Source organism: Pecten maximus, chromosome 6 (genome assembly GCF_902652985.1).
Source record: "Pecten maximus chromosome 6, xPecMax1.1, whole genome shotgun sequence".
In the NCBI taxonomy this organism is placed as follows: domain Eukaryota; kingdom Metazoa; phylum Mollusca; class Bivalvia; order Pectinida; family Pectinidae; genus Pecten; species Pecten maximus.
In genome coordinates, this window is record NC_047020.1 from 34012050 (window position 1) to 34037992 (window position 25943).

The window sequence follows — 25943 nt, forward strand, 5'->3', positions numbered from 1 at the left end:
GCGATTTAAAGAAATTTCCTCTATTTCCCCTATGGGGCCCCGATCATTTGGCCCCCTCAGGGGTCAGAGTCACCATTTATGCAAAATCTGTTCCCCTTCCCCCAAGAATGTTTCTCACAAAATTGGGTTCAAATCCATTGATAACTTTATGACTAGTAGCACAGGGGGATACCCCCTGTGACTAGTAGCGATTTGAAGGAATTATCTCTATTTCCCCTATGGGACCCCGCCCCTTTGGCTCCTTGGGGGTCAGAGTCACCATTTATGCAAAATCTGATCCCCTTCTGCCAAGGATGTTTCTGACCAAATTTGGTCAAAATCCAATAAAAACTTTTTGACTAGTAGCGATTTGAAGCAAATGTTGACGGACGGCGGACGGACGCCGCACCATGGCATAAGCTCACCGGACCTTTGGTCCAGGTGAGCTAATAATTATAATGACCACCACATGTCTGTTTAACATAGAGAACCATGAACAGAAGTAAAACCATTGAACCAACGATACAGATCATCGTTTTTACTATTTTCCTACTGCATGGTTAAAGATTCTGACTTTCAAAACAACGAACTCTACATTGTATGTATTAGTGTCCAAAAATCGAAAAACAAAATTACTGCAGCTAGTAACAATGCATTATATTCGTCATGCAATTGAAAACAATTGCAACCTGCAAATTAAAGACATCAGATTATAATCCTCCAGGTTAAATTGATGTTTTCTACGCAGTAAGTGTAATTTAATCAAGTTTGTGATAGTAAGCATTTTTTAAGATTTTTACAAATTTGTATACAAGACTTAGCATACATTTCACTGAATAGTTGTAAAATTGTCAATACTTGTTTGTTTATTTTGTTTGTAGCGTTTTATTTCAGATTTTACAGTAAATTAAATGTTTCTACCCTGGTATGAAATTATGAAAAAGAAACGCCATCTAGAACCAAATATCTTACAACAATTAAATTGCTACAACAGTTTGTAAACAATTAATATTTACATGTAATTGCAAGAGAGTCAGTTAAGGTGATAATTATTTAGTACACTGGTCCAAGCTAACATCTCCCATGCTCAGAAAGATCAAGGCTTCACAATCCAATTAATGCAGACATCGATGAATATAATATTCTAGTTCTTTTTCCTGTGTCAATGATATGCATCATGAATTTTTGCAGCTTCTTGCACAATAACACCTTCATTTCCAAAAATCTTCACATTTGGTGAAACTTCCTTCCAAGTTGTTGTACTGTCCTGTTTGAAACAAACAAATCATTCACAATAAGTTGAATTATTTCTATAATTCATGATTAATTATTTTCATAATTCATAATTATATTTCATGTATCTTTAACATATTAATTTAATAAGAAATCTTTGGAATAATAAATTGAACACTGCATATAAGTGTTATTGTTTGACCTAGATATTACATATACATGTACATACATGTAGTAACAGTGACATTGACCTTGCATGACCTGAAACATGACCTTGTCAGAGGTATATTCACACATGATCTTTGGGTTAGTTTGATTAAAATCTCTAAAATAAAGAAATTCTTCGACAATGATTGACCCAAGAAGACAGAGAAGACCACACATTGGTTACAATCTTAATTACTTATGTTATCACAGAGGTTGTATATAAACGCTATCCCTGGGATCTTAAGGATGGGAAAAGACATTGATAACACTATATGCCTTTCCTTATCAAGTGCAAAAGCCAAGCATAATGAAATGAGATCAGAACTGTCTAATCAAGTGTCATTTGATTCAGACGTTCCTGATTTGTGAACAGAAAAGTAAACAGACTGATCACAGGCATTCAGTACCGGTAACATTTCTTATGGGAGGGTCTTATTGTGTATCAGAAAACAGCAATCATTTATACATGACTGCCCCTCCCCAATACCAAGTCAGACCTTCCAATATACATGTATACTGTAAGCCTGTGCTTGGATCTCCAAGCCCATGCGTGACAAATGTAAACCCACCTCTGGAATCCTAATATCATGAGGGTTTTATTCGGTATAGGTAAACGGTAATAATCTATACCTGACTACCCCTCCCCTATACCCAGTAACACCTTCCCATACATACTGTATGTATGCCTGTGTAAACCCACCTCTGGAATCCTGATATCAAATGTGTCTCCACCATCATAATGAAAGTTCCACACCTCAGCCTCGACCCAGGCATTGTCAGTGTTTCGAGGATCATCTACGTAGCCTTTGTAGAGCAAGCATGCACTGTAGCCTGAACTGTCCCCATCTGCATGGGTACGCAAGCTTGTCCGGGAGCTTGTTCGAGCCAAGAAGGGCTGGATGGAGGATATCTGGGTGGTGGATCCGCAGTTGGACACAGGACTAGGCAGCTGTGTGACAGGTGTCCGAACTGGGGTGCTCACATTAGCCGCAAACTGGGCAAAGTACTGCAAGCAGAGTATATCGATATAACAATGTTTACCTATAGAGTAAAACACCAGCATGTTTTATATCAAGATAGATATTCAATGTCATGATAGTAGATGTTTAATATGATATTCATAGAGATCAAATATTTTTTTATAGATGTTTACATTTGTGGAGTTTTAATATCCATTCATATAGATTTAATGTCACATTCATTGCAGTTGAGTATCACATTCATAGATATTTGATATCACATTCTTAGGTGTTTAAAATCACATTGATAGCACAATGTTCAATATCACATTCAGAGACAAGAGGCCTTTGGTAGCTCTTCACCCCAGCAGGCTATATACAGGCCAAATATCAACTCTCTGGGCGTCTTGGTTATTGAGAAGAAGTCTCTAAAAGAGTTTAGCCTATTTGACCCCTATGACCTTGAATGTAGGTCAAGGTCATTCATTTGAACAAACTTGGTAGCCCTTCGTCCAAGCCTGCTACAGGCCCAATATCAAGCCCCTTGGCCTCCTGCCCTTCGGGGAGGTGAGCTTATTATATCACATTTGCAAAATGTTTATTATGCCCCATTACTTTTTCATCTCCAAAGGAAAATAGAAAATATGATTACTACATTCAAATCTCTGATGTGAAGCCCTGATGATACAAGAATATATATACCTGTATCATGTCGGACTGGTCCAGGTTATTTTTGGGTTCCTGATCCTCCATTAGAACATCCTTCATGAAGGCCTGACACTGCATACTGTATGGAGATATGTGTCCATGTAGGGCCCCCTGTTAGAGAGAAGGGAACAGCAGTATTGTCAGAAAACAGACAAGGATTAAAAGATCTAATGATCTGTCACAGAGAAGGGAACATTTCTAAAAACACAAAACATGCAAGACAATATGGTCACAAATGATATCCTAACTTGTGCACAAAATCACTTTTTCCACTGGTTCAATTTTTTGGTATAATTTTACTTAACGTTTTCATTAAGGAAGCATGTTTTGTCTGAGATTAATTCTATCCTTGAATAAATCCAATGAACATAACTTTTACAGTAAATGACACTTACACCTGGAAGACCATAGGTGGAGCCAGAATCTACTGTAACTTCGTCGCCGAGCTTCTTGATTGCAATGAATTCAAGAACACGTTTACCCTCAACATACAGGAAGCCAGTCTGCGCATCGTTATCACTGTATTTGTGGCGCCACCTGGTGCAGACTGCCTTGATGACATGGTTAGGGCCCCAGCGCCATAACACACCACGCCCTCTTAGACCAGTTCTTCCCATAGAATTACTGTTGAAACAAAAAATTCTTTCTGTTAGTAGTTAATAAAACACACTTTTTAACACTACCAAAATTTGAGATACAATATTATGGTGATGATATGGATAACATTTAATGTAGATTCCAATGATATGCCTGGATAACTAAATGAACAAAGATGATTGGTTAATTTTGAAATGCCTAACTCGGATCTGGTTAATTTTGAAATGTCTAACTCGGATCTAACCAGTAAAATGGTGTTAAAAATTAGTAATAGGTTTACTGCCTGCATGATTCCACCTATTGCTGGACACTGGGAAAATAGTAGTAGCAGCTTTATGTGTTAGAGAAAGGTTTATCTCATTTACGGGAGGTATTCTATAACAAAATATCATTCAAGGCGAATCCAAGAATGAATTGTTTCAGCATTTCATCCCTATACTCTCTGATAAATAAATCTTCAACATACAATGGGTTTCTTTTCCTCAAAATTGAATCAAAATTACTTAAGATTTGAATGAAATATATAATTTCCAAATTCTCCAATTCAAATGAACAACCTCCTTTTTGGGTTATGCATCAGACAGACAAATGGACACGATGACATTTTAATTATGACATCAAATGTCACATTAGGCCCCAGACAGATCAGATTACACAGGAAAATATAGAAAGGGTAGTGTGTGAGATTTCCCTTTGTTATGTTAAGAAAAGTTGTACTTACATTGGTATCTCCATTGGGTCCAGACTGTACCGGTGTGGTTGGTTGTCGAAGGAAATCCAAGATCTTCTATCAATGGCGCGTGTGTGTGATTCTTGTCTGTAAGTCACCACCGCGTTCCACTTAGCCGAGAACTTTGCCAAGGGAGGTAAGGCCTCTTTCTCTTCCTCCGTCATCCTGTCTCTCTCTTCTTGTGCTTTCTTCAACCTGTTGGATCAATACTGAGAATTAGTCAGAAGAAAATGTGAATAGATTTAGCAGACCAATACCATATCCGTGACTGTGGGGAAATTATTGTACAGACATGTTAGCAAAACAGTAAAAGAAATTAATTTTTAAGTTGTTCTTAAATTTTTGCAATATTTTCAATCAGTTTTTGCATTATTTTTTTTTATCTTTTTACAATTCTGTGATTCATGCTATGTAAACGCATACCATTTTTGGGATTTATTCGATTCGCAAATTTGTCAAAAATTACAGTATTATGTACCACGTGTCACATATGTATTAGAATGTATTCTAAAAAGAAATTATCATTAAATTGCATTTTTTTTATTTTTTATTTGCAAAAGAATAACTAGACAAATTATCTGGGATGGACAGATCAGGTTCCTATATAACCTGACCATGTACATGTTTGCATATACCCCCAATAACCCCAAATAATAATTTGTGAATCACTTGAAGAAAGACATTTTGAAGTGATATGGTGGTGTATAAATTAAGAACTTTACTATTATTTATTTATTTTTTTTGAAATTACATCCACTTTTCAGGTGACTTTTTTTGTAAACTATAAACTAGCTTCTGATTCTTCTTTTAACCTGGATAAATTTTCATTTTCAAAATGAAAATATTAATCATGAAATAGCTATCTAACCCTAACAGGACACTCACTGAATCAGGTCTCATAACAAAGTTAAATTTCTTATGCTATTGGATTATTCTTAACGAATTTTTTTCAATGTTCATCTCACCTTTAAGAAACTCAATTAATTCAATATCTACCTGGGAGTTCCGGTTGTCCTTGATGTGGTTCTGAAACGAACATTTATATTCATGTTATTGACCATTAGAAAAGTACCAATTTGTAAATACAAATGTATATGCATTACAGATATTTCTACACACAATACAATGCAATACAACTACACTAGAATAAAATCAAGAGGCATATAGGGTCTGTCTTGCTCAATTAAAAATTATGGCAAAACATTCCCATTGAAATAAATTTTATTGCAAATTTAATGTCTAAAGGATTTATTAAGATAGCATGACTGTTTATAATGTCATACCAAGCAAACTTCTTGTGTTCAATGCCAGGCAACAGCCAAAAACCCATTGATAGGCTGAGTCATGTAGGCGGTAAACAAGTTACTTACTTACTATTGGTTCAGACTTCAATCCAGACACACTTCTGTCTATATATGAACGGACAGATGAAAAGAGAAACAAACACCCTAAAGTCTACTCCAGTAAAACATCTATCAAATAGGAGGACTCCAGGTTTTTAAAACAGGGACTACCCATAGTGGTGATTTAATTCAAACACTAGCATTACAATAAGCTGGGTTTTCTCTACCAATCTCAATGCATAGAATATCTGTATTTTTGGATTCCTCTCGTTTGATATTTATACTGGAACAGCCCTAAGCTTGGGATTTTTGGGGAGTATAATGCACTAATTAACTCACCTGCCAGACAAAAATGAGTGGACATGTTGGAATTCGTGTAGGCATTACAGGCCGGAGTTCCTAAAACATCAGTTATTAACAAACTCAACATATTTTTAATGAAATATTATTGATAAAATTATTAGATAACCGCATATATATCTGTGTACAGTATGCTGACAATGGCAAGTGTAGCCTACAATCAACCTGTATAGGTATGTGTAATACCTACATTATCGGGCTTGACCAAGTGTATACTACGCAGATTGTAGTCACACATGGCCAAAATCACCTTTGAAACAAGCTGGCATAAACATCTCAATTAGGGAAGTCAGTTCATCATATACATTCACAACAATACTACTGCAATTCTGTTAACTAACATGTAGTTGAAGTGAAAGTGAAACTTAATCTATTTTTATATATACAGTCAAACCTGCTTTAACTTCCACCTGTATATAACATTAACTTACACATGTACTGAACATGTAAAACATATACGTTATATATATATATTAAATAAAGGGACTTGCATATAGTAGTGATATTGTCCAAATCAGCTGGTTGGAGCAAAAATATTGACCTGTATAAAAGCCATTTTTGGTATCTCCCTCTCGGTCTTTATAGACAGGTTTCACTGTATAATTATAAATGTATGAAATAAATCAATAGTCAATTTTTTTTTTAAGTAGTTAAATATCTTACCGCCCAGATCATCAATCTTGGTAAGAAACATGGCAAAGAGTGGCCGTGTGAGAACCTTCTTGATGATGTCGATACCCATTGGGTAGTTAGGGTAGAGGACAGCCTGAATAGTTACTCCACCCGAGATGAGGAAGATCAAGAACATCCGAACAAAGGCCACAAAGTCATGCTTCACCTGCAAAATAAAAATACTGTTAATATATCTATTTTAGTGGTAACTATATTTTAGGGTTTTCTTGCTAAGCATTGTATTAAATTATGATTGTGATAGTTGTTGTTTCTGTACGTTATATTCTATGGCAAGCATTGTGGCAGTGCTATTTCATCATGGCCCTAATCAATTTTAATTTGGTTATTCACAAAATCTGACTGCACCAAAATAAGTATATTTAAAATATAATAGTTCACATACAAACAAAAACCATTCCTGCATGAAATATAGAGAATAGAAATCATGTCTGACAATGTATATGGTAACATTTCTGATCTTTGTCGATAAAAGAACTGAAGCGTTTACCAGGCACATACACCTAAACATTTTCTCATCACTTACTTAAGATAAGAATAATCCATAACACTGGACACCAACGTGGGGCTACATATACCTAAACACTTTCTCATCACTTACAATATGAGTCATCCATAACGTCGGCCCCAGGGTGGGGCTACGTACACCTTAACACTTTGTAAACATTTACTTACCATACGAGTCATCCGTACCAACATCGGCCCAAGTGTGGGGCTGATGAGTAGGTAGGTTCCCAGAAGACGGTAGAAGAAATATATCAGTCCCACACTCAGAACAGTCTTGGCAGCGATTACGTTAGCATACACAAACCAGTGAGGTATGATACGTAGGAAAAGGTAGAGGACAAGGAAAACCAGGATGAAGCAAATCTCGGCACACTGACCAAACAACGAACCAGTTTTGTATTTCTGTAAGTAATAAACACGAAGTCTGTGTGACAGTTTCACAAAGAAGAATGGAAACCGTGTATAATGACCATTTAAATAACTATATTAATCAGCTTCTTCTTTTGAATAATTAATAAAAGTATATACATTAAATAAAATAAATTAACTTTGAAATACACGTATATACAAGATAGACAATAATTGTGAACCTGCAGAAAGTCTCAAAATAACTTGGAAATGCTTTGCTAATGAAACAATCCCGTACTATTAAATGATACAATTATTATTGACAAAATTGTATCAATCAAGACACATTTTCAGATGTTAAGACTTCACTTTTGGACGGGATTCTCCACTTTATTCAGCAAATTTGGCCCCACACTGGGGATTTGTGAAAAAAAAATTGAAGTAATGAAAATCATTTCTCCTTACATTTTTCTTAAAACTGAGTTGTTAACAGTACAAAATGACCATAAGATGCTTATATATAGGCAACACAAGAATTCCACGGAAGTGGATGTGTCGCCTGCACAGCAAGCTAGGATTTAAATTTTAAAACAAGCAAGCACTTCCTATAAGAAAGCAATGCATCAATTTTGAGTTTGATTGGCCCAAGGGATCTCAAGTTATCGCAAGCAAACCTATTTTCTATTTAAAGGACCTTTGATCTTTGAACCTGAAAAGCAATCCCAAGCAAGCAATTTTGGTAAGGAAGCACTGTGTGAAGTTTGAGTTTGATTGGCTGAAGGGAACTCGGGTTACTGCATGGAAACCAATTTTTTATTAATAATAACAGTGACCTTGACCTTTAACCTTTGAACCTAAAAAGCAATCCCAAGCAAGCACTTTTGGTAAGGAAGCACTGAGTGAAGTTTGAGTTTGAATGGCCGAAGGTAACTCGAGTTATTGAATGGAAACCAATTTTCTATTAATAGAAACAGTGACCTTGACCTTTGACCTTTGGACCTGAAAGGCAATCCCAAGCAAGCACTTTTGGTAAGGAAGCACTGTATGAAGTTTGAGTTTGATTGGCCAAAGGGAACTCAAGTTATTGCATGGAAACCATTGTGCGGACGACAACGACGACACCGATGCCGACATAGTAATACCTTTTCAAGGCGACACAAAACTGATTTAATCTAAATAACAGAACTAAAAATCTCCAGTTTGTGAAGGCTTCCCAAACCTGAGATCTATAATTTTCAAGTTTTGACCCCTTGACATGCAAGCAAGAGACGGATCTCACCTGGTGTTTAACATAGGTCCTTCTGACCAACTCTGTGAGGATGACAGCTGTCCACAGCCACACGACAAGATCAAGAGTTAAGTTACCACATGTGGGCCAGAGTACTGCCAGACAAAATACTCCCAGGTACACGAAATACAGCGCCTGATGTAGAAAAGGTATGAGAAAATGGGTAATGTCTATTTTCCAGCAGATTTTTTTTTAAATATTTGTCTATTGCATACTTATAAAAATACCAACAAAAGCTATTTCATTGTTATGGTTTACCCATCTATTCATATTTTGAATATTTAAAGCTGGTGAAATATGAACATGCCCCTTTAATAATCTCTGTCAAAGCTTATTAAAGGGACATGTTCGTTTTTTAAATACAATTTACATTTACATTTTGCATCCCTCTCTTGATCTCCACTGGAACGTTTAACTAAAAGTTATAAGTCTTAGAGCAGTTTCACATATTTTCCTACTGGTATAAAAGGCCCAACTTACCTGTGTCATCCAGAATTTAGTGATCGGTGCCAACCATAGCAGCTGAATCCGCCTCCATATCGCTAAGTGTCTCTTCTTGTTAGACTTCATGGCACTTTTAATCTTCACCTTTACATTCTTCAGGCCCTTTTTCTTACTTATCTGGGAAATGTATAAATAGCCATTACAGCACAGTTTAAGACAATGAAGCAGAGGTAAAGGAAAATCAAATGAGTCTGGAGCTCTGTGACCTCTTTGAACCTCCATGATAGGTCATTTAACTCAGATGTTATAACCATTTATGGCTGACAGAGCTAAGATAGTACTGATGAACCTGTTGTTCCATACTATGATCACTTATATTTATTAATTAGGTGACCTTGGTTTTTAAGTTCATAACCTCTCTCCTTGACCCTTATAACTCTTTGACCTCTAAACTGATTGTGACCTCGTCCTATTCCCTTGATATACTAGTTCTGAAGGCCTTACTACTACATTAATTAGTTGCACATCTTGAGCACTTTCCTAGATCTCTCAATTAGTTTTGATATGGTGAACATTATTTCACATCTTGACCTTTCCCCTTGACCTCTCCTCTTGACCTCTCCTCTTGACCTCTTTCCTTGATATCTCTCTAGGTTTGAAGGCCTTACTTATTTAGTCTAGTACATGTATATCAATTATTAGTTTCACATGTTGACCTCCCCTGGTGACCTCTCCAGATGACCTTATCCCTTGGTATCTCTCTACTAGGTCTGAAGGCATTACTACCAGGTAGTTCACTATTTAGATGTACATCTTGATCTCCCTTGATCTCTCATTTGACTCGTTGGTCGTCAACACTGTCGACAGTGATCCCATAATCATATATAATCCCATAGTGATTGTATCATTAGAGCATAAATTTAGTCAAGTGTACCAAAGACAAGGTTGCATTTCTTAATACATTTCCTTGGATTATTACATTACTAAGCTCGTTCTCCAGCATAGACTTGGATGATGGCAAAACTGCATCTTCATCATCATCATTACTGTCTGTCTCACCATCTTCCTCATCATCCTCCAGCAAAATAGAGTCTACAAATTATATGTAAAGTGAAAATTACAGAATCCAAAAAATAAAATCAGTATTCAAATTTGTCTAGGAAACAACATATTGTTTGATAAAGCAAGCAAAACAATCTGTGATCATATTACTCTAACCATATTTATCCTAAAAAAAACTAGTGTAAAATTTTAGCATTTCTCTATTGTTTTGATCATTTTTGGAGGGTTTAATTGTGAACCATTTTTAGCAAACCATTTTAAAATAGATGATTCTGCAAAAACAAGTTTGTTTGCAGATAAATACTATTATACATACAACCCCGGTACGCTTGACAATTCTCACTGTCATATGAAGCTCAAACAGTTATTGTTTGCGACACCATTCAGTTTACTTTATTCAGGTTTGAACATTAAAATCATAGCTAGGTTAACGAGACTAAATGAAGAATAGAAAAGGCAAAAAACGTACCATTCACTGTGATCCTTTTTACTCTTCTGAGAGCTCCAGATGAAAAATTTATCCAGATAAACATTGGAAGTATCAAAAAAGCACTGGCCAAGATCTAAAAAAAAAAAACAAATCTAGAATCATACATATGTCCGTTAAGTAAATTCAACAAACTCCAAAATTCAATGAAATTTCTGCAGTTCCAAAAACAGCAAAGCAAAACTTAATATTAAGTGACAATATTGAAGCACATTGTATTTATTATGGACATTAATTGTAAATATTAATATCAAATGGCGAATTCTGCAAAATCACTAGTTATCAAAATTTACCTAAATATGACATTTTACCAAAAACTAAATTATACTTCTTGAGGAATGAGAAGAAAAAAACATCTGGAATATGGAACTTGTTCCAATCAGGTTACAAAGTAATTTGTAACTCAACTTGAAGAATAATAAGATGCCAGTTCTGAAGTTTTTACCCAAAAATACACCCAAAAAACGTTCACATATTAATCACAATTTATAGTGTGTGTCGAAGTGACCATAGTGCATTGTAACTATATTCATAGATTACATTTGAATAACATAAGATTCTTTTTGAGAAACTGATTCAGAGCTAAGCACATAACTTACAGTCCAGATTCCCAGCGTCTCTAATTTCCATAGTCACCGGACCATAAATTTGGGATGAATATTCTGTAAATGAGGGGTGTTGAGATGCCCACTATGTTCAAAGTTCAGTGCCATACTTATCCTCAAGTAATCTCCCTCTCCTAGTGTAACAGAGCTCCCTCTCCTAGTGTAACAGAGCTCCCTCTCCTAGTGTAACAGAGCTCCCTCCCCTAGTGTAACAGAGCTCCCTCCCCTAGTGTAACAGAGCTCCCTCTCCTAGTGTAACAGAGCTCCCTCCCCTAGTGTAACAGAGCTCCCTCCCCTAGTGTAACAGAGCTCCCTCTCCTAGTGTAACAGAGCTCCCTCCCCTAGTGTAACAGAGCTCCCTCTCCTAGTGTAACAGAGCTCCCTCCCCTAGTGTAACAGAGCTCCCTCCCTCCCCTAGTGTAACAGAGCTCCCTCCCCTAGTGTAACAGAGCTCCCTCCCCTAGCGTAACAGAGCTCCCTCTCCTAGTGTAACAGAGCTCCCTCCCCTAGTGTAACAGAGCTTCCTCTCCCTAGTGTAACAGAGCTCCCTCCCCTAGTGTAACAGAGCTCCCTCTCCTAGTGTAACAGAGCTCCCTCCCCTAGTGTAACAGAGCTCCCTCCCCCAGTGTACAGAGCTCCCTCCCCTAGTGTAACAGAGCTCCCTCCCCTAGTGTAACAGAGCTCCCTCCCTAGTGTAACAGAGCTCCCTCCCCTAGTGTAACAGAGCTCCCTCCCCTAGTGTAACAGAGCTCCCTCCCCTAGTGTAACAGAGCTCCCTCCCCTAGTGTAACAGAGCTCCCTCCCCTAGTGTAACAGAGCTCCCTCCCCTAGTGTAACAGAGCTCCCTCCCCTAGTGTAACAGAGCTCCCTCCCTAGTGTAACAGAGCTCCCTCCCCTAGTGTAACAGAGCTCCCTCCCCTAGTGTAACAGAGCTCCCTCCCCTATTGTAACAGAGCTCCCTCCCCTAGTGTAACAGAGCTCCCTCCCCTAGTGTAACAGAGCTCCCTCCCCTAGTGTAACAGAGCTCCCTCCCCTAGTGTAACAGAGCTCCCTCCCCTAGTGTAACAGAGCTCCCTCTCCTAGTGTAACAGAGCTCCCTCCCCTAGTGTAACAGAGCTCCCTCCCCTAGTGTAACAGTAGCTCCCTCCCCTAGTGTAACAGAGCTCCCTCCCCTAGTGTAACAGAGCTCCCTCCCCTAGTGTAACAGAGCTCCCTCCCCTAGTGTAACAGAGCTCCCTCTCCTAGTGTAACAGAGCTCCCTCCCCTAGTGTAACAGAGCTCCCTCCCCTAGTGTAACAGAGCTCCCTCCCCTAGTGTAACAGAGCTCCCTCCCCTAGTGTAACAGAGCTCCCTCCCCTAGTGTAACAGAGCTCCCTCCCCTAGTGTAACAGAGCTCCCTCCCCTAGTGTAACAGAGCTCCCTCCCCTAGTGTAACAGAGCTTCCTCCCCTAGTGTAACAGAGCTCCCTCCCCTAGTGTAACAGAGCTCCTTCCCCTAGTGTAACTGAGCTCCCTCCCCTAGTGTAACTGAGCTCCCTCCCCTAGTGTAACAGAGCTCCCTCCCCTAGTGTAACAGAGCACCCTCCCCTAGTGTAACAGAGCTCCCTCCCCTAGTGTAACAGAGCTCCCTCTCCTAGTGTAACAGAGCTCCCTCCCCTAGTGTAACAGAGCTCTCTCCCCTAGTGTAACAGAGCTCCCTCCCCTAGTGTCAAAGTTAGGTATTTAAGAATGGGAAGGGCTTATTTGTGAACAACTTTTAAATTAGCTTACTATTTTAAAATTGAAGATTCTGCAAAAATAATGGGTGCTTATTTGTGGGCAGGAGATTATTGTGGATAAATATAGTATACCAATTGGACAGTTTTCTTTACCTTGAACCAGTAGGGAAGCCTAAAGATGCCCCAATGAACTTCTTTGACATGTATAGCACCAAACAGCTTTTTTGTGAGCCACTTCTGACAGCAGGGGTGAGCAATAAAGTTCATGTAGTTTGCATCATAGGCTATTTCCAGGGTTGTCTTGTTGTTGAAATCGGGCAAAGGTTTACACAGGATGTTGTAGGCCTGAGCACTGGAGTCTCGGAAACTAATGTCCAGCACACCAAGAGCAATCTTACCAAAGTCACTAAAATAAAGTTATGGAAATTTATTCTGCTGTTGCAATATCATCAAACAACACTACCAAATCAATAGAAATGGAAAGAGAGAAATACAGAACTGGATAATAATAATAATTCATGGAAGTAAAGGGGTTAAACCTCACTTAACGATGTAATATTTTCTACACTCATAATGAGGATCCAATCAGAAGTCTCTCACCATGTAATCCTCTAACATTGTTGGAGTATTCCAAAGGTTTATATTTGATGAATATATAAATCATGCCTATTTTAATTAAACAATTAATTAACAATTAAAATAAACCAATTCTGCCGAAAATCAAATAAACGAAACTCACTTAGCATTGTTTTCCATTTCCGTACGTAGATACAGTTCTATACAGTTTTTTGCGAGTTCCTTGTACATGTTGCTACAAATCAGAGCCATAGCTATAGGTTCCTCACACCTCTGCCACAGGACTTTGGCCAACTTCTGACGGTTCATCAGTACAGCCCAGATAATTAGGCAGTTCAGTGCCTGATAAAATAAAACAAAGAAATTAATGTACCTGACCAGAGACAATTGCTGCTCATGGTAAAATATATAAATCGGAATCATTTTCTCTCCTCTTGATTATTCAATTAACATCTGATGAAAAATATACCATTGATGCTTTAAACTTTTGGTAAAAGTGCAAAACATTTTTACCGCTTGAATAAACCTTTTATAGTATCAAGGACAGTGATGATGGTGTCAGTTACTTCAATATGGAACAATGTCATTCTAATCAGAAATCCTCTTGAGTGAGCATGTTCAACCATATATTTGTTTAATATGCCTTCTTATATTATTCTCATATTAGGTTTTAGAGGAACACCATAATGAATAATACTGATTTACCTTCCTCTCAGCGACAGCAGGGTTTGAAACATACAGTCCAGCAGAGTTCATGGACAGTTCATAGGGCTGAACAAAATCTTTGATCCGACTCAATTTGTATATCAGTCGATTTAGATCATTAGACAGGAATTCTTTCTGCAAGGGCTGATCAGCCTCCTGGAAAACAAATAATTGACGTAGATAGGCACTTTTCATTAGAGCAATACGAATTTTTTAATAGACACATCATTATAGATTTCCTATCAACCACCTTCTGATAAATTTTTGAAAAGAATTTCTATCGTTCATTTCTGTACTGAGTCCCAGCTGGTCTTTCGCATGGAACAGCAAAATTTTACCACTCAGCCCATACTATTACAGTGTTAATGAAGTTACAACCACTCAGCCCATACTGTTATAGTGTTAATGAAGTTACAACCACTCAGCCCATACTGTTATAGTGTTAATGAAGTTACAACCACTCAGCCCATACTGTTATAGTGTTAATGAAGTTACAACCACTCAGCCCATACTGTTATAGTGTTAATGAAGTTACAACCACTCAGCCCATACTGTTATAGTGTTAATGAAGTTACAACCACTCAGCCCATACTATTACAGTGTTAACGAAGTTACAACCACTCAGCCCATACTATTACAGTGTTAATGAAGTTACAACCACTCAGCCCATACTATTACAGTGTTAACGAAGTTACAACCACTCAGCCCATACTGTTATAGTGTTAATGAAGTTACAACCACTCAGCCCATACTATTACAGTGTTAATGAAGTTACAACCACTCAGCCCATACTGTTATAGTGTTAATGAAGTTACAACCACTCAGCCCATACTATTACAGTGTTAACGAAGTTACAACCACTCAGCCCATACTATTACAGTGTTAACGAAGTTACAACCACTCAGCCCATACTATTACAGTGTTAACGAAGTTACAACCACTCAGCCCATACTATTACAGTGTTAATGAAGTTACAACCACTCAGCCCATACTATTACAGTGTTAACGAAGTTACAACCACTCAGCCCATACTGTTATAGTGTTAATGAAGTTACAACCACTCAGCCCATACTATTACAGTGTTAATGAAGTTACAACCACTCAGCCCATACTATTACAGTGTTAATGAAGTTACAACCACTCAGCCCATACTATTACAGTGTTAACGAAGTTACAACCACTCAGCCCATACTATTACAGTGTTAATGAAGTTACAAACTTTAGAAATGAGAGACAATCTTTTATCAATATTTTTTTTTTATTAAATTAAACTGTTTTATAAGCCCTGTAACCAATAATTAATATTTAAACTTTGATTCAGGTGCAAGACTAAAATAGCCACTGTAAGTGTTTTACTATCAGAACCTCAGTAGACATGGGCTTATGACCAGACATAGGCTTATATTCAGGCATGCATGGTGTATAGGGGAGGGCTTATTGCAGAATAAGTAACGCCCATCTTGATATTTAATCTTACCACACTGCTAAAGTTAAGAGCTCCCTCTAAGCATATTGTTGTGAAAAATTCCCGATCTTCAGGTCTTTCAAAGAGAAGTTTGAACTTCTTATGGTTCAAAAACTTGTGGATTTGTATTCCATGATCAAGAAACAGGTCTACAAATTCTTCTCTATCAGTTTTTAACAAGGCCTTTTCCAACAGCTCCTTATTTAACTGAAAAAACAAATTGTGTGGATTTTTAAATACAGTGTATGAACAATGCTGATTTTTGCCAATGATAGTACAATGTATATATTTAAAGAAAACCCCTGATGTTGTGAAAATTACCCCTTTTTTATACATATAATATATTTAATTATACATATTTTTTTCAACAACCTTTAAGATCTTATCATACACATGTGAAATATTTCGTATATTTTTTTATTGAAAAAGTACCAAAACAGTATGTGGTTTCAAGATTTAAGATGACAAAATAAATTCATCATACATATTGCATAGAATTAAGCAAAATATGTGCATGCACAATGTAATTACCACCTACCCCTTCAAATAACAGGGCCAGATGAGACATAGAAGAAACGGATTTAAATATCACCTATGAATGATATGCCTTTGACACGCATTTACTATATTTTTTGCCTTTCCAAAGTTATATTTCCATACAGGTGAAATTCCACGGAACCCAAGTATACCTTAATTTTGGCGAAGTCGTCACGCTGGAATATCTGTGACTGTACTAGATCAGGACGGTTCCAGTCCAGAATTAACTGGAGATTCTTATATAGCTGTTCCTTCCACTTACTGGCAACTTGCTTCTCTGCTGTCATCAAAATCGGTCATAACAATATAATCAAATAATTGAAGTTTTTGCATGGACTGGATCAGTAGCAAACTCAAATCAGTTTCGAAGGATTCATGAATAAAAAAGTTAAAAACAGAAACATCTATAAAAATTTTTTTTTTTAATTTCAAATCTTTAAGGTGCTGGTGATCTATAAAAATAAAAATCTCAATAATTTTAAATATTCATTTTCAGAACACGAGTGAATATACAATTAAGGGTACAATTTGTAATGATGTATTAATTTTGTCCAGTGTTTTCTGTTATCATCATACTTTAACTCAATATGAACTGTAAAACAACTTATATAATTTAGGCTGTGAACCTAGAACAGGATCGTTGTAGATTAATATTTTAACAACTTACATTTAAATAAGGCTTTTAGCAGATATTTGTCCAAGTCTTTTAGATTGGCGTCCCAACCTTGCATGCTCACAATTGTCATAAATGTTTGATCTTCCTGTGGGCAAGATAAAGTAACAATAATGAAACATATCTTCAGCTGAAAAGTGGGACATTGATACAAAGTTATTCAATGGAACAGAACATTTTTCTTATACATCTGCACACATCTCCCAAATCCATGAGTTCCAACCTTAATACTATATTTGACCTAATAATAATACAAAAACACAATAAAAACTATGTACCGGAAAAGTGTCCATGTGAAATGTGGGTGTAAAAAATAACTGGTTTTTTTATTTACATACTTTATGTAGTGAAAACAAACCTGAGGCTTTGGTTATCCAGTGCAAAGGAATGTTTCAATTAGTGCACCCAACCTCTTTTCCAGAAAAAATGTGGGTTGTGCTTTTATGGGCAGGTGCACTTTTTAGGTTGAATACAGTATGTATATATTTTCTCTGCACCCTTGGAATATGTCATGGCAAAATTGAGGACTTTCATTTAGTCACTTCACTGGTTTCACAGAAAAAAAAATAGAATATATCTATGTATGATATATGAATGCCCCTGTATCTATGCAAACAATTATTGTATCTTTGTTTTGACAGGTTACTACAGAAACTGTAAATAGAAATATCTAGTATTGCATTCATCTGACAATTACCATAGTTCATGCCTGGTAATAATAATGTTTAGGGTTGGAGAGAGAGCTCAAGATCAAATTATCAATTAAATTGAAAATTAACTCTGATTGATTACATTAAACACAGCTTTATACATATTACGAAAGTTATAATTTTGAATTATGCTATGATGCCAAAAACATTATTAAGGAAAAAACAAGCACTTCAGACCTTGTTTCAGGCAACTTCAAAATACTTTCAGGGAAAAGTACTAAAACATGATTACCACTAAAACAAGAAAATTAATAGAAAGTTGTACAAACCTCCTGGGCTAAGTCTACACATTTCAATATCTTGTCCCTGAATTCATTCCTAGCCAGGTCGTTATCCTTGAAGTCACTTGGATAGGTTTTACATATCAACTTGATTAGCTCTGGTTTGAGAAATGTTTCTAGAAAGTCTGGATCAGTCCTACAACAAAGAAGCAACTGATACTGGATATCATATACAATGTATATCATAAAATCAAAATTAGATTAAATGTGGATCATATACAATGTATATCATGAACTCAAAATCAGATTAAATGTGGATCATATACAATGTACATTTTTGTATATCATAAACCCAAAATCAGATTAAATGTGGATCATATACAATGTACACCATAAAACCAAAATCAGATTAAATGTGGATCATATACAATGTATATCATAAAATCAAAATCAGATTAAATGTGAATCATATACAATGTATATCATAAACTCAAAATCAGATTAAATGTGGATCATATACAATGTATATCATAATATCAAAATCAGATTAAATGTGGATCATATACAATGTTTATCATAAAATCAAAATCAGATTAAATGTGAATCATATACAATGTATATCATAAAATCAAAATCAGATTAAATGTGGATCTTATACAATGTATATCATAAACTCAAAATCAGATTAAATGTGGATCATATATAATGTATATCATAAACTCAAAATCAGATTAAATGTGGATCATATACAATGTACACCATAAAATCAAAATCAGATTAAATGTGGATCATATACAATGTATATCATAAAATCAAAATCAGATTAAATGTGGATCATATACAATGTATATCATCAAACCAAAATCAGATTAAATGTGGATCATATACAATGTACACCATAAAATCAAAATAAGATTAAATGTGGATCTTATACAATGTATATCATAAACTCAAAATCAGATTAAATGTGGATCATATACAATGTATATCATAAAATCAAAATCAGATTAAATGTGGATCATATACAATGTATATCATAAAACCAAAATCAGATTAAATGTGGATCATATACAATGTACACCATAAAATCAAAATCAGATTAAATGTGGATCTTATACAATGTATATCATAAACTCAAAATCAGATTAAATGTGGATCATATACAATGTACATGTATATCATAAAATCAAAATCAGATTAAATGTGGATCATATACAATGTATATCATAAAATCAAAATCAGATTAAATGTGGATCATATACAATGTATACCATAAAATCAAAATCAGATTAAATGTGGATCATATACAATGTATATCATCAAACCAAAATCAGATTAAATGTGGATCATATACAATGTATACCATAAAATCAAAATCAGATTAAATGTGGATCATATACAATGTATATCATAAACTCAAAATCAGATTAAATGTGGATCATATACAATGTATATCATAAACTCAAAATGAGATTAAATGTGGATCATTCAATTTAAGTACATGTACAAAGCTACTTCAGTGGTATGGAAATTAAAAAATATCCATAATCATTATCAAAAAATTAAAAGTGAAATCTATAAATAGGGTACATGTGTTCCCTATCTCAAGGAAATAAAGAAATGCTGAATGTGTGTTTTACAAAATGGCAGACTGAAATACAGATAAATGTCAACCTTTCTTGAGTTTCCTGATAAGCAAAGGCTAAGAGGTCGGCGAATCCCCCGCTTCCCTTGAGTACCACCACTGGCATCTTGTTGCTGAGGTAGAACAAAATGTGCTCCACATTTTTAGGTGAGCCTTGGACCAACAGTCCGATCACTGGAATGGTTTTGTCGTATGGATTGTGCATATTATTGAAACTGTTCATATTGCTCTCATCAGAACCTGTAAGTAAACAAGAGGCCCAGGGGCCTTAACGGTCATCTGACTCTAAATTAAAACCCTTATATTATTGTAGTATGCATTCTCTGTAGCAAGTATATAGTGGCACTGTTGGCCATGGTGGCCATCTTGGATTTCTGACCGACCCGATAAATAATAACACTTGGTCTGGACCATCTAAGGATAATTTCTGGTAAGTTAGAGCTGAATCCCACCAATCCCGCAATCATGTTACAAAATGGCCGCCATTGCTGCCATGTCAAAGTTTTTACGAGGCCGAAAAATTAACAACACTTTGTTGGCCCTCCTTCCTTAACATCCTCACCAATTTCCAGCTCAATGGCACCAGTGGAACTGCAGAAGAAGTTTAAAATGTGTTTTTTAAGATGGCGGATATGGCGGCCATCTTGGATTTCAGACCAATCTAAAAGATAACAACACTTGGTCGGGATCATCTCAGGAACATTTCAGGCAAGTTTCAGCCCAACAGCACTGGTGGAACTTGAGAAGAAGTTTAAAATGTGTTTTTCAAGATGGCGGCTATGGCGGCCATCTTGGATTTCGGACCGACCCGAAAAATAACAACACTTGGTCGGGATCATATCAGAATCATTACAGGCAAGTTTCAGCTCAATAGCATTGGTGGAACTTGAGAAGAAGTTTAAAATGTGTTTTTCAAGATGGCGGCTATGGCGGCCATCTTGGATTTCGGACCGACCCAAAAACTAACAACACTTGGTCAGGATCATCTCAGGAACATTTCTGGCAAGTTTCAGCCCAACAGCACTGGTGGAACTTGAGAAGAAGTTTAAAATGTGTTTTTCAAGATGGCGGCTATGGCGGCCATCTTGGATTTCGGACCGACCCAAAAACTAACAACACTTGGTCAGGATCATCTCAGGAACATTTCTGGCAAGTTTCAGCCCAACAGCACTGGTGGAACTTGAGAAGAAGTTTAAAATGTGTTTTTCAAGATGGCGGCTATGGCGGCCATCTTGGATTTCAGACCAATCTAAAAGATAACAACACTTGGTCGGGATCCTCTCAGGATCATTTCTGGCAAGTTTCAGCCCAACAGCACTGGTGGAACTTGAGAAGAAGTTTAAGATGTGTTTTTCAAAATGGCGGCTATGGCGGCCATCTTGGATTTCGGACTGACCCGAAAAATAACAACACTTGGTCAGGACCATCTCAGGATCATTTCAGGCAAGTTTAAGCTCAATCCCACTGGTGGAACTTGAGAAGAAGATTGAAATGTGAAAAGTTTACGGACGGCGGACGGCGGACGACGACGGACGAAGCACGATGGCTATAGGTCATCCTGACCCTTCGGGTCAGATGACCTAAAAATACAGAAAAATATGTAAGAGTATATGGTTCTACCTGAAATTAAATGTGCTGGGAATCAGGTCCAAAATTTCAAATTGATTATCAGACCTTCTGAGTCGATAATCAATTGCTGCTTGAAATGTACACAGAAATAAGAAAAGACAATTGCAACCTGTGACCTGTCCAGACCACATAACACTTGTCAGCTGATACTATTGGCGAATGTCTTAAACACATCACTTACCATGATAACACACGTATGACATGAATACAAGAGTGAAGCTTGAATTCTGACATTATTTCAAGTGGAAATAACCAAATGAATTACATGTTACATTAATTATTTAATCTCTATTACTTGACTCATCTTTAACAAAGAAATACAAACAACAAACAGTTACATACGTAAGCATATATCTTTAAATATTAATTTTGATAATTTTACAAAATCAACTTTAAAAACAAAACTGATGGTAGGACCGCACCAGTAGTACTAGTGTCAAAGTCAATTAATATTGATATTTTTTATTTTCAGTACAATGCTATTAGCCATACAGTCAAACCTCGATGATTCGAACTTCGTTGATTCGAATTTCTCGCTGTATCGAACTTTTTGCTCGGTCACGCAATTTTTCACTATATAACATACGAACGGAAAACTATGTATGTTCGATTTTTATAAATCGAAGGTTAGTCGATGTGTATGATTTTTCATGACACTCCTATGCATGATATTATAGGTAATGAACTCATGTCGAACAAAAATTCCTGTACTGCCCATGCGAAGTGTTTGTCGTGACCCGCGGAAGTTCACACCTCTCCCCAATGCCGTGATGGACAATAGGGATAACGCCATGCGTGTGTTGGTCACTTGGTATGGGGTTATTATATCAGACCTATATTATTAGTATGATAGTTGATCCATAAGAGCCTTGATATTTTATGCAGCCAACTGTAAATACTTTACAATTTCAATTTGCTCATATTCATTTAGAGAGAACGAGAGAGAATGTGGTTAGCTGAAACAGTGGAAGTTCAGTGTTTTTTAGGAGGGGGGAAATGTAGTATTTTTTTTATTAGTGTAGTATTTTCTATGTTTCTATTTTTTTTATACCATCTTTGTTTTTGGGAAATTTTATAGCCCGTCAGTCGTTGACCGTTTGGGAATTACCCCTGAAGTTCGTTGCCCGGGTCCCGTTATGTTTATTTCCCCGTCAGAGGGTATTATCGCCTCTCATCCCTATTTCCACTACAAAAGGCGGGGCCTGTCTGGGGGCTCAGCGAGGGCCCCTCTTATTACACATGGGAAAATTTTCTCGGGTAATTTTTTTTCAAGGTTATGTACATTTTTATTACACATTTAAGTCACCCGGGGCGAAGCTCCGGGACAGGGGTTTCACCCCTCCGGCACCCCTCCGGGGCTCCCCGGGAGCGCTCCCTGGTTTTTTTATAAAAGGGGGTGAAAGCGAGGGGGCGGGGGGGAGTTTTAGCCAGAGAGTGTTTGGTTTATTTTGGGTGTTTTCTAGTATGCTGATGAAAAGGGAGGGTGTTTTCCCTTTTATTGCCCTTCATGCTGAATACATAACTAAAAATTTACGACGGTGTTTAAGTTATTTCGACGACCCACACTATTCATTTCCAAAATGGGTTTTTGGGGGGTCTGAGCTACCCCGAGGACACCTACTGAGGGCTGCGGGACTTTTTAGTATATATCCCCGGCTATTTCCGCTCAGTATATCATAAAATCAAAATCAGATTAAAGGGATCAACAATGTTTCATAAAACCAAATAGATTAAAAAAGTGGGGTCTTCCTTTAAAAATTCTTCAAAAAAGTACGTCAAAACTCTTTCCCGGTATGGAAAAATTAAAAAAAATTCCATAATCATTATCAAAAAAATTAAAAACGAAATCTATAAAAAGGTAATTGGGTTCCCCATCTCAAGGAAAAAAGAAAGCTGAATGTTTGTTTTAAAAAAATGCAGACGAAAAACAGATAAAAGTCACCTTCTTTAGTTTCCTGATAAACAAAGGCTAAAAGGGCGGCGAAACCCCCACTTTCCCCCGATACCCCACTGGCATCTTTTTTGCTGGGGAACAAAATGTGCTCCACATTTTTTAGGGGAGCCTTGGACCAAAGTCCCTCACTTTGGGAAAGGGTTTTTTGTTGGATTTTGAATTTTTTGAAATGTTCATAGCTCTATCAGAACCTGAAGTCAATAAAAAAGACAAAAAGAAATTTAAAAAAAAAATACAGAAAAAAAATTGTAAAAGTTTGGTTCTACCCAAATTGCTGGAAAAAGGGTCCAATATTTGAAATTTGGAATTTTTTTGTCAAAGTCAAGTTTAAAAAAAAAAAAAAAATTTAAACATTGCCCTTTTTTTTTTTTTTTTTTTTTTTTTTTTTTTTTTTTTTTTTTTTTTTTTTTTTTTTTTTTTTTTTTTTTTTTTTTTTTTTTTTTTTTTTTTTTTTTTTTTTTCTTTTGAAAAAAAAGTAAAAAACCAAAGAAATTTTAAATTTTTTTTTTTTTTTTTTTTCTTTTTTTTTAAAAAAAAAAAAAAAAAAAGGGGATTTTTGGGGGATTTGACTCATGGCTAAAACCCTTTTTTTTTCAGCCCTGGTCAGGACCATCTCAGGATCATTTCAGCTCAATCCCACTGGTGGAACTTGAGAAGAAGATTGAAATGTGAAAAGTTTACGGACGGCGGACGGCGGACGACGACGGACGAAGCACGATGGCTATAGGTCATCCTGACCCTTCGGGTCAGATGACCTAAAAATACAGAAAAATATGTAAGAGTATATGGTTCTACCTGAAATTAAATGTGCTGGGAATCAGGTCCAAAATTTCAAATTGATTATCAGACCTTCTGAGTCGATAATCAATTGCTGCTTGAAATGTACACAGAAATAAGAAAAGACAATTGCAACCTGTGACCTGTCCAGACCACATAACACTTGTCAGCTGGTCCTATTGGCGAATGTCTTAAACACATCACTTACCATGATAACACACGTATGACATGAATACAAGAGTGAAGCTTGAATTCTGACATTATTTCAAGTGGAAATAACCAAAAGAATTATATATGTTACATAACTGTCATTAATTATTTAATCTCTATTACTTGACTCATCTTTAACAAAGAAATGCAAACAGTTACATACGTAAGCATATATCTTTAAATATTAATTTTGATAATTTTACAAAATCAACTTTAAAAACAAAACTGATGGTAGGACCGCACCAGTGGTACTAGTGTCAAAGTCAATTGATATTAATATTTTTTATTTTCAGTACAATGCTATTAGACATACAGTCAAACCTCGATGATTCGAACTTCGTTGATTCGAATTTCTCGCTGTATCGAACTTTTTGCTTGGTCCCGAATTTTTCACTATATAACACTACTAACGAAACTATGTATGATTCGAATTTTTATAAATCGAAGTTTTCGATGTATCGAACTTTTTTCATGACCCGTTAGCTATGATATTATAGGTAATTGACATCTCATGATTCGAACAAAAAATTTACCTGTACTGACCACTGGACAGGTGTTTGTCGTGACCCCTGCGGCAAGATTTCACACCTCTCCCCCAAATGCCCTGACTGACAATAGGGATAACGATAGCGTGTGTTGTCACTCTCGGTCATGGGGTTAATTAATAATCAGACCAAATTGATAGATAAAAGGTGTATTTAGAAGCCATGACATTTAATCACTCCGGTAAAACATTTCGGTAGTCGTCTCTGATAATCTCCGCCGCCATTGAAATCAGCGGTCGGTGAGTAAATTTTACGGAACTGTAAAACAACCGGACCAATTTTAAACACAAACAATTAGCGATAGCTTCACTCATATTCAAAGTGTCACGTTTCAAACTTATACATAAATATCCAAGTAAATCGATTATTTGTCATTCAATCATGCATTCTCCAACCAATCGGCATTCCGTATTTCATATGCACATAACGTAAACGCACGTGTCTTTAGCAGAAAAGCCTAACGACTTACGTAAGTGTGCATTGTACTTCTTTTGCTTTATCTGTTAAACGCGATATAAGTGTTTTGTAACCGATACATATTTTGTTTAATTAATAAAATGCTTAGGTATGATTAATGAAAATAATTTTTATTTTGTTGTGTTTGAGGTATAAATTAACTAAACTTTTCGATGTGAGCCTGACAGGCGACGATCAACACGAAGACACTGAGGCCATGTAACGTTAACAGATATGGTCATTATCAAGAAAACATCGATCTATTGTCAACCATGAATAATTCGAAGTCCCGCTGTTTCGAAGTTTTTCTGTTAGTCCCTTGAACTTCGAAACATCGAAGTTTGACTGTATATGGAACTAATTAGAAATGACAATTAGTTACTATTCCAGTTGAAACCCAGACCTAAACTTTGATTTAGCTGGATAATATTTAAATAATTTCTGTACAGGTGTATAATTTCACAGGGGTAATATTGTTGTTCTGGTCAGAACTAGTTCACCGGTTTTCAATTTAATGTAACACTACCAAATAATCGAACTATACATTACACTTCAACTGTTATACACTTGAATACT

At 36.3% G+C, this 25943-nt stretch overlaps 2 protein-coding genes across 3 annotated transcripts in view; both read right to left on the minus strand.

Moving 5' to 3' along the window:
- LOC117329600 (transient receptor potential cation channel subfamily M member-like 2) overlaps nt 1-5320 on the minus strand; it is a 35967-nt gene extending 30647 nt beyond the window's left edge. The window contains exons 1-6 of one of the 2 annotated variants that reach the window (XM_033887617.1): nt 5299-5320; nt 4405-4608; nt 3482-3710; nt 3081-3197; nt 2120-2425; nt 346-1246 (exon numbers count right to left, since the gene is read on the minus strand). In XM_033887617.1, coding sequence (XP_033743508.1) covers nt 1142-1246; nt 2120-2425; nt 3081-3197; nt 3482-3710; nt 4405-4577 — 930 coding nt within the window. In that variant the 5' untranslated portion in view covers nt 4578-4608; nt 5299-5320 and the 3' untranslated portion in view covers nt 346-1141. Of the gene's footprint in view, nt 1-345; nt 1247-2119; nt 2426-3080; nt 3198-3481; nt 3711-4404; nt 4609-5298 lie in introns of those variants that run through there. The other variant, XM_033887618.1, reaches the window with a different exon arrangement.
- A 62-nt stretch (nt 5321-5382) lies between these two features.
- Nucleotides 5383-20036, minus strand: LOC117329599 (transient receptor potential cation channel subfamily M member 7-like; the record flags this gene model as incomplete). Its single annotated transcript, XM_033887615.1, is given in 16 exon segments — nt 5383-5439; nt 6096-6155; nt 6780-6954; nt 7482-7715; nt 8941-9084; nt 9430-9570; nt 10373-10485; nt 10925-11018; nt 13418-13670; nt 14004-14182; nt 14546-14701; nt 16023-16217; nt 16700-16827; nt 17215-17308; nt 18200-18347; nt 19826-20036. Coding segments are annotated over 16 exon segments (2366 nt in total), but the record flags the coding sequence as incomplete, so codon positions are not given.
- Between the last annotated feature and the right edge of the window lie 5907 nt (nt 20037-25943).